Source organism: Taudactylus pleione, unplaced genomic scaffold, assembly GCF_031769625.1.
Source record: "Taudactylus pleione unplaced genomic scaffold, aTauple2 ptg000624l, whole genome shotgun sequence".
NCBI lineage: Eukaryota > Metazoa > Chordata > Amphibia > Anura > Myobatrachidae > Taudactylus > Taudactylus pleione.
Genome location: NW_028285026.1, coordinates 1,336,060 through 1,349,445, shown reverse-complemented (window position 1 = coordinate 1,349,445; position 13,386 = coordinate 1,336,060). Strand labels below are relative to the sequence as shown.

The window sequence follows — 13,386 nt, the reverse complement described above, 5'->3', positions numbered from 1 at the left end:
AGACCGGCAGCCAATGGAGGGACTGACAGAGTGGATCAGCAGACACTGAACGTTTGGTGAGAAAGATCAGCCTCGCAGCTGCATTCAAAATGGATTGTAGTGGGGAGAGCCTGTTTTTGGGAAGACCAATAAGGAGACTATTGCAATAGTCAATGCGGGAAAATGAAAATATATACAAATAAATATAAAAATGGAAATAAGAAAGAAGCAACGAGATGATTAATGACCATATCTATTTCATTATTATACAGTTTCAATTTGCAACATTCCTGTTACTATCGACTTGTTTCAACATAGATACATTTCAAGGTTGTTGCTCTTTATCTAGATGGCAATCAATGTACCATAGTTTGACTATTTCTCATATATATATATATATATATTATATATATACATACACATCTATTATTCAGAAAAGTGTTTTTATCTAGAGAAATGTTTTTATTATTATTAAGCAGTCATACTAGTTTGTTACCGCTGCATTAATAATTTACGATGCTAAGAATATTTGGTAACAGTACATATCAGTATGTCATTACATTACTATTAATTATATATATATATATTACCATATTCACTCTGAAAGTGGGGGTTCATATCAGCAATATGGATGACATATATTCCATATTACTGAGCGAGACCATAACATCAAAGTCCTGCACTCTAACCGGATGGTGCGACCATATCAGAGAGCGATTGGGATACCATCCAACAACAATCTCACTGAAAGGTCCCACCATTGCAGATCAGTCATGCAGGAACGGTGTGATGTCGTAGCTCTCGTTCAGGCCATATGGTGCAAGGCTATTGAGGGTGTAAATCCAATATGTTTTGCTTCTTGATAGTTGTGTCAAGAGGTCTCCCCTTCTATTGGAATCGGTATGTATGTGTTCAAATCCCGACCCGAGAAGCCCGGCAGGGGTTAAAATCCCGACAGGGGTTTTTGGTAGATACTACTAACCCTGCCCCCCCAACCCTAACCCTCCCTTAGGGGTGCCTAACACCCCCTAAGTGCCTAAACCTAACCTCCCCCCCTTCCCCGCAGCCTAAACCTAAGTCTCCGGAGGGGTGTTTAACCCTAATCTCCCCCCCGGGGGTGCCTAACACTAACCCCCCCTTCCCCTAGCCTAATCCTAACCCTCCCCCCCGTGGCTGTCCGCGCCCGCTGTCCTGCTTAGCTTCGTTCGGTATGCCGGATGTCAGGCGTAGGTCTAATGACAGGCGTTGGGATTTCCACGCCTGTCATTGGTACCCTGCCGGGATTTGACAGTCGAGAAGCCGGCAGTCGGCATTTCGACCATCGGCTTCCTGACTGCATCCCCTTCTATCTAACCAAAATTAGTCTTTAAGAAGGCATATAACTTTCAAATTAGTTCATTTACTAGGTGCTAATTAATTTAAGACGAATGTTGTTTAAACAAAACAAATGTTTTTTTGCCATGTAACCAATGCAGAATATGTAAATTATCCATGTAAAGATAATAAGTTTTCCGATTCCCAAAAAGAAATACTGTGGGAAATTAAAGGGAAGCTAAGCTGCCAAACCACTCATGTAATTTACATGTTGATATGCAAATGTAGTAAAATATATTTAGGTAAAACAAAGCGCCAACTTAAGCTGAGAATATTAGAACACACACAAAATATTCTACAAAAACTGAAAACTCATAGTGTACCACGACACTTCACTGACTGTTGTAACTCTGACCTAAAGGGATTTAGATTTAAAACTATTGAAGAAATTAAAAAAGATGATAGAAGGGGAGACATCTTGAAACAACTAACAAGACACGAAACATATTGGATTTACACCCTCAATAGCCTTGCACCATATGGCCTGAACGAGAGCTACGACATCACACCGTTCCTGCATGACTGATCTGCAATGGTGGGACCTTTGAGTGCGATTGCTGTTGGATGGTATCCCAATCGTTGATATGGTCGCACCATCCGGTTAGAGTGCAGGACTTTGATGCTATGATCTCGCTCAGTAATATGGAGATTTATGTCCATATTGTTGATATGAACCCCCACTAATATTAATGTCAGCATGAATATGGTACAATATATATAGAATTAATAGTAATGTAATAACAAACTGGTATGTACTGTTACCAAATATTCTTAGCATCTTAAATTATTAATGCAGCGGTAACAAACTAGTATGACTGCTTAATAATAATAAAAACATTTCTCTAAATAAAAACACTTTTCTGATTAATAAGTGGATATAAATATGAGAAATAGTCAAACTATGATACATTAATTGCCATCTAGATAGAGAGCAACAACCTTGAAATGTACCTATGTTGAAACAAGTCGTTAGTAACAGGAATGTTGCAAATCTAAACTGTATAATAATGAAATAGATATGGTCATTAATCATATCGTTTTTTTTCTCTCTTGTTTCCATTTTTATATTTATTTTTAGATATTTATTTTTATCTTCATTGTATTTGTATACTTTTATTTTTACTTCTATTAACATGTGTTTTTATTATCTCATAATGTATTGATATTGAGAGCAAATATATATATATACACACACATATACACACATATACACACACATACATATACACACATATATATTATATATATTTTCCAATAAGGAAATCACTCATTCCAATTATGTCCTCAAAGAAATGTGTTTTTAGTGATAAATGTTTTTTAATAATCTATTACTAAGCAATGATAAACCTGTATAATGGATAGAAGTAAACTACAAGTTTTTTTTAAAGCTGACAACTATTGTGTGTACTAGTAAAATTAAAGTGAAACCAATTGTGATGTATGTAAATGTCTGTCTTAAATACCATGTTATATTTTATTAATTGGATAATGAGACCTGAAACCCGGCTAGCATAAAAGGGAGCCAAGATGAGGGTTAGTCACACCCCCTGACGAAGTCATCGATGAAACGCGTTGGGTGTGGCCAAACTGATGTGAAACGTTGACGCCATCTGCTAGTTCCAGAAGCAGCGTTGATCCGGAGGCTCCTGCGGCGGTGACGGCTGAAAGATCTTCCGGCTGATGAGGGCTGATTACCGGGCTATGTACAAATCCTCTTACCTTGATGTATGTGAGCAGTATTACAAGTAAAAATCTTTTTATAAACTAATCTCAATCTCATGAGTGCACTATTCCTACTGCATATATATATATATATATATATATATATATATATATAATCTCTAGATCAGGGCCGGCCCCATAGAGGGCGCACCCCCTCCCAACATCCCGATTTCAGCACTGTCCCACCCATTGGCCGATGTGTTCTGCGGGTGGTCAAATCAAGAGGTTGGGCACCCCCAACGCCGCAGCTGTGCGGCAGTGCCGGAATAGCTGAATGGATGCTGCGCGCAATGGCACGGCATCCATCCAGTGCTGGGAGAGGGCTGGGGGAAGCCCAGCTAGTGACAGAATGCTGAGCTCGCCCCCAGTCTGACGTCACACGGGCGGGCACGCCCCCAAATAACATCACTTAAGGGGGCATGGCCTATGGTAATCAGGCCACGCACCCATTTTCGATCGCGCACTACACCCAGGCGGCACAGGGCGCAGCTAGCCCTGGAGCCGGCCCTGATTTTTTATATATATATATATATATATATATATATATTTTCACGTATTTATTTATATATTTTGTAAGCAGCTGCAGAACACTTGTGGCGCCATATAAAATAATGATATATATATACATACATACACACACACACGTAAATAATATACACACGCTAACACATAGCCTGCGTTGGAGAGAGTAGCACAGGGTGTCTCCTCTATTAGCCTGCTCCCAGTAGCTGCACTACATTTCTTGCTCCTTCCTGCTATATTGGCTGGTTTGTTGAGCTATAGCCCACATTCTGCATTGAATGGTCTGAGTGTATGTATGTAAGTGTTTTCCTTAGATCTGTGCCGCTGTGGCTGGTTACTGAGGGAACATTCCCTGCAGGGGTGAGCACAACTTACTCCTATATATACACCTGTGTTATATAGGTATTTTTCTACAAACACTAATAGAGACCCATTGTTGCTTACACCTTACTGACCGTGTGGTGTGTAGCGATTTCTACGACTTAAGCATGTCCAGAAATAAATCTACTAAGGAGACTGGCGCTACAGCAATGCGCACATGTAAACATCGTCTTACTGTCATTTCTCCTCAGGATCCGGAGTATGATGGCCTTTGTGTCAATTGCTTTGGGAGCCTGCAACAGGTGATGTCGCCTATGGCTTCTAGTCAAGAACCAGAATGGGCATCTCACCTGTCACAAGTAATATCACAATTTGTAGACCGTATGTCAGTGCCAATGCCACCGGTTCCTGTCGCTGTGCTGTGGCTTCCAATAGCGGAACCACCTTGGATGCAAACTTTTGCCCAGTCTGTTCCCCCATCCCAGAAAGGGTTTGGTTTTTAAGCCAATCTATTTCTAGTTCAGAAGTCGGACGGCTCTTTCCGACCCATCCTCAATTTAAAGCACCTGAACGTATGGAGTCCCTGCGGTCCGTCTAGCTTTGGAACCAGGGGACTTTATGGCATCACTGGATATACAGGATGCCTATTTACATATCCCTATACGAACCAATTATCAAAATTTTCTCAGGTTTGCTGTCGAAACCAGACACTACCAATTTCAGGCGTTACCCTTTGGACTGTCCAGGGCCCCTCGAGTGTTCGCAAAAGGACATGGCAGTCATCTGTGCCGCAGGGGCGTCAGAATCTTACCATACCTGAATGACTTGCTTCTCTTGGCTCAATCTCCAGCAGTTCTTAGGGATCACATCCAGATGACAGTGGAGGTGCTTCAATCACACAGGTGGATCATCAATTGGAAGAAGTCCACACTATCTCTGTCCCAGGAGATGCTCCATCTGGGAGCTTTGTTGAATTCCAAAGCTCAGAGAGTCTTCCTCCCTCTGGACAAGATTGTATCATTACATACCAGAATTTGCACCTTCCTCGGTCAGCGGCGAGTGTCCATTCACTCATGCATGCAAATTCTGGGGACATTGGTGTCAACTTTCGACATGGTGGAGTATGGTCAATTTCACTCCCGGCCTGTCCAGAGACTCATTCTGAGGAGTTGGATCAAGTCACGTCCAAACCTCAAGGCTCAGACTCTAATTCTCCCCCAGGAAGTTCATCTCTCCCAAATGTGGTGGCTCCAGCGTTCTCATCTGGACAAGGGCCGCCCCTTTTGGACCCAGGACTGGGTCATTCTCACCACCAATGCAAGCCTTCGGGGTGGGGGGATATAACTTATCATCTAACCTTTCAACGACAAGTCAGGAGAGCCAGCTATCCATCAACATTCTGGAGCTTTGTGCCGTGTATAGGGCTTTGTGTCAGGCGCAGCACTTCCTTCAGGGTCGCCCTGTGAAGATAGTCAGACAATGCGCAGTCAAGGGTCCATGCAAGAGGTCAGCAGGATTCTTCACTGGGTAGAGCGTCATCTTCCAGCACTGTCCGCAGTCTTCATTACGGGCGTCCAAAATTGGGGAGTGGACTTCCTAAGTCGTCAAGACGTCCATACAGGCAAGTGGGTGTTACATCCGGATGTTTTCCAGCTGTTATTCCATCGCTATGGGTCTACCAGACATCAACATGATAGCATCTCACTACAACCATCAGCTTCTGAGGTTTTGCTCCCGCACCAGGGATGGCAGCTCCCTGGACCTTTCCACTGATTTATGTCTTCCCTCCGATCTCAACGATTCCTCGGGTCCTTCGCAAGTTCAAACTGGAAGGAGGCACACTGATCCTGGTGGCTCCGGAGTGGCCCCGGAGGGTGTGGTATGCAGATCTTCTGGGCCTGTCCACTGCGGCCGGATCTTTTGTCTCAGGGCCCCTGTTTCCATCCGGATCTAGCCCGTCTTACTTTAACGGGGTGGCTCTTGAGACATCCATCTTAAGAGCTAAAGGATTGTCCAGGAGGGTTGTTAGGAACATGCTGCAGGTGAGGAAACAGTCTTCGGCTCGTATCTATCATCGGGTTTGGCGTACCTACTTTTCGTTGTGTTCGGCTAGGGGTTTTAATCCCAGGTCTTTCCGCCTTTCCCGTATCCTTTCATTTTTTGCAGACAGGTCTGGATTTCGGTCTTCGGCTCTCATTCTTGAAGGTACAAGTTTTGGCCTTGTCTGTCCTTTTTCAAAGACAGATAGCTCGGCTTCCTGAGGTGCGCACTTTTTTACCAGGGTGTGCTTCATGTACAGCCACTGTTTGTTTCTCTTGTGGCTCCCTGGGATCTTTATTTAGTTCTCTGAAATAGTGGTTCCTGCATTTCAGTCTTCGAATCTATCTCACCCTGAGGCTTCGTTGGATGTGGTGAGGGCTTTCCGTTTGTATGTCAACAGGACTAAGAGGTTTCGTAAGTTGGACTCTCTAATAGTCTTGTATGATTTCCACAAGAAGGGCTGGCCAGCTACTAAGCAGACCTTAGCCCACTGGATACGTTTTATCATTTTGCCAGGCTTACTCCTTGGCGAACCTACCTACGCCTGCCGTGGTGACGGCCCATTCCACCCGGTCAGTGTGGACTTCGTGGGCAGCACACTGTGGAACTTCTGTAGAACAGCTCTGTAAGGCTGCCACATGGTCGTTTGCTCATACATTTATCAGAATTTATGCTTTTTATACTTTTGAGTCCCAGGATGCCGCATTAGGGCGTGCTGTGCTCACTGCAGCTCAAGAGTGTCCCCGGGGACAAGAGTGTCCATAGGGGACAGCTTTAGGACGTTCAAGAGTTGTCCCTGTACCCCCTAGTGGAGGAAGAAGAAAAGGAGACTTATGTCTTACCTCTTAAATCTTTTTCTTCGACTCCATAAAGGGACACAGGGCGCCCTCCCTGATGCACCTGTCTGCCGGGGGGGTGTTTCCTTGGTGACCGGTCCGGCTGTACTTCATTGATATGTATGGTTATGTATGTATACAGCCCTTCCTTCTCCTCTGCTTCGCTCCTGCCGTGGGCTTGCAAACTAAACTAAATACCCAGAGTTGTCCCTGTGTCCCCATATGGAGCTGAAGAAAAAGGCTAAACAGGTAAGACATAAGTCTCCTTATCCCTCTCCAAGATTTGATAATTCTCCCCTTTAGTAACCTAAATTGTAACTGGGTAGTCGTAACTAGAAGTGTGCGAGCGGTGCCATCGTCCAGGGTGCAAGACTGATGAGACGACAGTCATTGACCCCATTGGCACCTGTATTTGGCTTGCAGGGTGCCTGGAATGTCACTGTGCAGCCTAGAGAGCCTCCCAACGTGGCCTTAAAGAGTCACCGGCCCCAGCTAGACTTCCATGACATCATGAGGTCACATGGATGGGGGGAGGAGAGGTCAGCCCAGGGCGTATTAGTGGCCTCCTAAAGAGCTAAAAAAAAAAACTATTAAAACATCACCTATTATGAAGGCTGGGGTTTGCTTTGTTGCACTTTGTACTGCAATTCGAATACATTATTAATGCAAATCTGCTATAGGTGGCTTATACAACGCTTAGATCAGTACTTTCAGTATTGTCATACAGCTTATAACATATTGTGACAATATTGACGACAAGTTGTAAATTATATATTTTTTTAAATTGTATAGCCCCAATTCCCTATTAGTTATTTTTCTTAATATTGGTCTTAGTTTTGCACCCATTGGTGAGGGTGATAGACAGGTTAGGGCGACTATTTATGATACATCACTTATTGCGTCGATAACTTCCCCATCGTCCATTTTATCGCTCGGTGCCCACCTCTCTGTTCCGCATCCTCTGCAGTGGTGGCAACGTTCGCTGATACGATGTCCAGTCCCATTACATACCCAGCATTTCACCTGTATGTTCCACAAGCACAGAGATGAAGTGTTACATGGCTGCAGAGTGGCAGTTACACGACAGTCACAACATTAACAAGACCGGGACATTGTTGCAGTTCTTGCATGTTACAATTTGCAGCAGGAACTCTCTGGCGCCTCTGATTATAATGGAGGGGGATGAGGGATGAGATACAACAAGCATTTGATTAACTGCTTAATCTCGCTCATTCATACAAAAAAAAAAATTTAACAAAAATAAATATATGCCCCAATTTATTGAAATAACTTTTTTGGCACTAGACTTATGTTTTAAACAAAACAGGTGATTTAGCAGCTAAAAAGAGGAAAGAAGAGACAGCAGATTAAATGTCTCTATTTCTTTTCCATCATTTTGTGGCTACTTTTATGTGAATGGGCTCCTATTACTGCTAAACACATGACTTCGAAGAGAGGATCTGTACAAATCATGGCTTTCATGGTCAGAGGCAGGTTTAGGGGTCCAAAACGCCTCTAGGCACAACATTATTGGGCATCCCTCCTACCTAAAAACACACTTTATATTTGCAATATTTAAATTCCAATAAAGGCAAATTTTAAATCAGGGCTGCCATTGGCACCAGACCGGGGATCCATGCTTCAGCATCATTGGTGGCCAAAACAGTCACCTGCGACTCCCATGCCAGCTCCGTGGGCACTGCAGTTCAGCATAGCTGCAGAGCCAACCAGCAGTGACGGGCATCAGCAGGCTGCGCTGTCTCTGCCTGTCACAACATCACGATCGCGTCACTGCCGGACCAGGAACTGCCGCTTTCCTGGAGGGACCGGCCGATCCAAATCAGATGCTTTAGGAGTTCCGGACAGGCAGACAGCAATGAGGTAAGCTGAAGCCCCAAGCTCATCACCACCTCCCGCACCGCCAACCTGCCCGTTACTCCCCACCTCCACCACGGTGCTAAATAAAAAAAATTTAAAAAAAGGTCCAGCTGCCCTGATGGTGGCGCCCCCAGGCATATGCCTCATTTGAATAGTGGGAAACCCGCCGCTGGTCACAGCAAAACACCCGATTCTGCTCCAAGATACCAAAAACTTGGTATAATGTTGAAGTGCGATAACAAAATGGGCTAGGAGTGGAGACAGAGGGGTGTACTCGTATATAATACCCTTGTAAGTTGTAGGGGTCGTGAGATTTTGGCGACTTAACAGCTATGTTTAAAGCTGTAATTTTTTTAATAGCCCAAAAAACAAAAACAAATTAGCCTGGTTGCGCCATTTAAAAAAGTGCTGCTGCTGCAAATATAGGGGCTAAACTGCAGAAATCTGGCGGCTGCCTGCAACTCGCATAGTGATACATGTACCTCAGCGTCTTTTTACTTCTGTAAAAGTGGTACATCTCTTTTTAATCATTCAGACGCACTTTATATGGAACAACACATTGATATGCACACAAATACTAAGATAATAAATACATGTAAATGTATAATTGTATTAAAATCCATCACCAATGTCCCCTCACTGTCACGTGGGAATTGTGTTTTACACTGAACCTATATATACACACACTCGCGTTACATGTGAATAAAACCCATTAACCCAGTGCTGTGAGGCATCTACGTTAATAACCACTGTTGCTACCCCATAAATTGTAGAAAAATGTATATATCCAATATATAGCAGCTGATTCTCAGTTGGGAACAACGCAAAATGAGCGAGTAACTTTGCACCAGGACAAACCATTCTGCAATACAAGGGGAGCAAATACAGTTACGCGTTTTGCATGAAGGGCAAATACCGGCTGCAGTTACATGTAGCCCACAAATGCTGGGCAGCTCTATTCACTGCAATGAAGACTTGAGACTGGACACGCTCGTCTCACATCTAAACGTCTCTGCACATTTTACATCTGCCCTTCCTGCAGTGCAGCATGGTGTTACCGAGGTGCAAAGTTACTGGCTCTTTTTTCCTTTGCTTCCAATTCAGAGTCAGCACCTTAATCTCTAATATAGACTTCAGCAACCAGCTGTTGCTCGCCAACTTTTGCGCAAATGGAAATCCCAGTATACCCTGACAGCCAGGTCTTGCAATTCCATCACAGCTGTGGACCCACAAGTTTCCAAACTCAGAACCAATAGAAGGAAGTTTCCCAATTCCAACACAGACTCCTCATCTATACCGTCCTAAATGAATGTGGGTCACAGTACTCACCCGATGCGTTCCGTGACATTTCTCACACACAGTTCTGCAGGTTCCAAAGCACTGTGGGCAAGCCTTTAGCAAGGAAGAGAAACGTGGGGATTAGCATATGATGTATAGAACAACAACTGGGACAGTAGTCCTTGCCGAAAGCTATAAGAGGGCACCGTTTTCCTCACCCACCCCTAGTAGGGTCATTCCGTGTCAAATCAACACACTGATTTTACCTCACCAGCTCAGATTTTGTTAAAATTTGGTATATGGAGAGTAAATATGTAGTCTAAGAAAAATACAAAATATTATTTAAAAATATCTCATGCCGTGTCCAAAATATGTAAAGTTTTCAAAATTCTGTCAAAAACGCACAACCAGCATATTTTAATCGCCATAGCAGCTCTCCTAATTACGCTAGAGAGGTGGGTGTGGTGTCTTTTACTGCTTTTTTTATGCCCTTTCCTATGATATGCAACACAATAGGTTTTGTGAGGAAAAACTTTTATCAACTTCAAACTGAAATTTTTGATCATAATTATCTCAAAAAGTGCGTTCACAAAAAAGTTCAGGAAATAGTCTATACTAATATCAATGTTTGTCAAAACTTAAAAGTGGAAGGATAATGGGTTCATAGTTAAATATTTTTAAAGCAAGGTAGTTTATTAAAACAAGCCGGGTGTATTACAACTTACAAGTAGTAATAAGTAATAGATTTGATGGCTTCGTTAGTTTCATTATATAAATCAAGTTTAATCAATATACTTGACATTGTATTAGTCGATCAACAATGTTAGCTGAAGATAGTTTGACAAGGCCTCAGTGGTTTTTAAAGTGTCATCAGGAGACATGACATAAATTCTTCCAGTTGGAATTATAGGGTCGACATTGCATAAGATATCTACTAGAGGTATCCACAGTACATCAAGCTTCCTTGGATAGAAGAATAATGGTGAAGGTCCAGCTGGATGAAGGAAGGTCACTTTTAATTCATCTTCATCTTCATTCTTGTCCATCGCATAAGCAAGCCACCATTTCTTGTTATATACAACATTTATTTGTGTCAACTGGAGTTTATCTAGAGATTTTGTAACGAATACTGTAGATGATGTTGCAGCCTTAGAAAAGGTTTTCACAGATATTTTTGATGTACTCGAGTCAACAGGTATAAAAAGCATGATACGGTTGTGTTCCCTGAATAGTTAATGACTGGCTAAAACGATCATTCAAAAATGTTTCAGACTCAATATAGGCCTCTTGCGTTGTGAACGTCAAATTAATTCCAGATATATTTTCTATTGTCCATTCATAAAGTTGGAGAAGTGTGAGGATTTGGTTCTCATATGGGCGTTGTAGGCTGGCTCTAGCTGCCAGTCTCTTGACAAGTCCAGCACAGGGGCCTTTCCCATGAGCAGTGGCCAAAAAATGCCACTCGGCCTCAACATCGAAGTCTAGCTTGTGACAACACAACACAACAGACTACTAGGTAATGCGAGGGGAGGGGGCGCTGACTGGGTGCAGTGTCATAACTTGTCAAGAGCTTGCTCAGACATGCTACAAACTGGCGTGCAATACTGGGCATGATTCCTGACCAGTGATTCATGAGAACAATGATTCATGAGCATTGATTCATAAACAATGCATTTACATTATTGAAGATCATTATTTATTTTCTTGCAAGCATTATTCATTGTTTTTAGTTAATAAAGTCATATAGGAACTTTTATAATTCGGCCTACAATATTTGAATTTTTGTAAATTCTCTTAATTACTTTTTGGCAATCTCTACATGTGAGAATATATAATATCTATATTATACAGTATATTCTCACATGTAGATAATGACAAAAAGTAATTAAGAGAATTTACATTTACATTTAATTCAAATATTGAGCATTGGGCTAATTTAGTTGTTCCATCATATAATTGGATTTAAAAGTAGGCCCTGATTTTTTCAAAGGTAGTGCCTACTCCTGTTTAAAATTATTTTTAACTATGAACCCATTATCCTCCCACTTTTAAATTTTGGCAAACATTTAACATTAGTATAGACTATTTCCAGAAATTTTTGAACTTTTTTTGTCGGCGCACTTTTTGAGATAATCATGATAAAAAATTTCAGTTTGTATTTGTAAAAAGTTTTTCCTCACAAAGCCTATTGTGTTGTATATCATAGAAAAGGGCATAAAATAACATAGTAAAATGACACCACTCTCACCCCTCTAGCTCAATCAGGAGAGTTGCTATAGCAAAAATATGCTGGTTGTGCGTCTTTGACAGATTTTTGAAAACTTGACATATTTTGAAAACGGCATGAGATATTTAAATAAAATGTTGTATTTTTCTTAGACTACATATATACTCTCCATATACCAAATTTGAACAAAATCTGAGCTGGTGAGGTCAAATTTTTAACAGAAAGTGTGTTGATTTGATACGGAACGGCCCAGTACTATAGAGCATGTTTCTACTTGCAGAGCTCTACATGTCTGCGAGAAACCACATCATTCCAATATACACGGGGGGCCTGCCTCAGAGCTATACGCCATTGCTGCCGTAGCTGCGATTTTCATGGCTATGTGCGAAAATATGCTATTACAACAGCGGCCGGGACTTTTACTGAGACGCCCTCCAGAGTCATCGCAGCTATCCGTAAATGCGTACACATACGCATCATTGGACGCAGATCAGGCACACATGGACTGCTTGAGTGAGTCTATGGTCACTCAGATTCGCCGCCGTAACGGAGACGCCTGAGCCATGTTTCCTGCGTACAGGATCGCAGATGCAGGATGTGACATGCTTCCTGTCTGTCAATTACACTGAAATTAAAGACTCGCAGCGCGCGACGACAATGTGCCGCGATGCAGGCGCAAAGAAAAAAAAATTGCTCCATTTGCGAAAAGATTGGCATAGTGTACTACTCTCAACCAGGCCCCTATGTAACTGCATGTGATGGAATTACTGTCTATGTTGTCAGAACATGGTAAGTGTGATCTACCAGAATAAGCAGCTTCTATAGGTGACACACGTGGCCTATTGCCAGTGGCTCGTGCATGGCATACTACGGTAATATAATAGTGTAAAGGGGAATCATTGGAGAGAACTAGGGAACCATTCAGGGCCCAATAGGAACTTCGTCCTTTGCCGCCTCCTCAGATGAAAAGTCCTCAGAACAACATTACGGATTAGTTACTGACCTAAGGAGTGGCCGTATATACCCTATGCGCAAGGCATCTTAGGTGGTTTATAACAGGCATTTGCGAGTAGTATCTCGGTAATAAAGGTGGCACTATAGACAATATATCTAGCAAAAAAGACCTGTGACAACATCCAGAACCCTGGACACCGGACGGATTGAGCAGGAGGCATGGGCTTAGTTTGCGCTATAGCTGCAGTTCATAGT

General features: G+C 42.5%; 1 protein-coding gene across 3 annotated transcripts in view; it reads right to left on the bottom strand.

Annotated features, from left to right (window-relative positions):
- The window catches only part of LOC148479316 (protein SSUH2 homolog), a 35,356-nt gene that overhangs the window by 5,052 nt on the left and 16,918 nt on the right, over positions 1 to 13,386 (bottom strand). For all 3 annotated transcript variants that reach the window (XM_088454657.1, XM_088454656.1, XM_088454658.1), the window contains exons 8-9: positions 10,002 to 10,064; positions 7,738 to 7,817 (exon numbers count right to left, since the gene is read on the bottom strand). In XM_088454657.1, the coding sequence (XP_088310783.1) occupies positions 7,738 to 7,817; positions 10,002 to 10,064 (143 nt within the window). The remainder of the gene's footprint in view (positions 1 to 7,737; positions 7,818 to 10,001; positions 10,065 to 13,386) is intronic.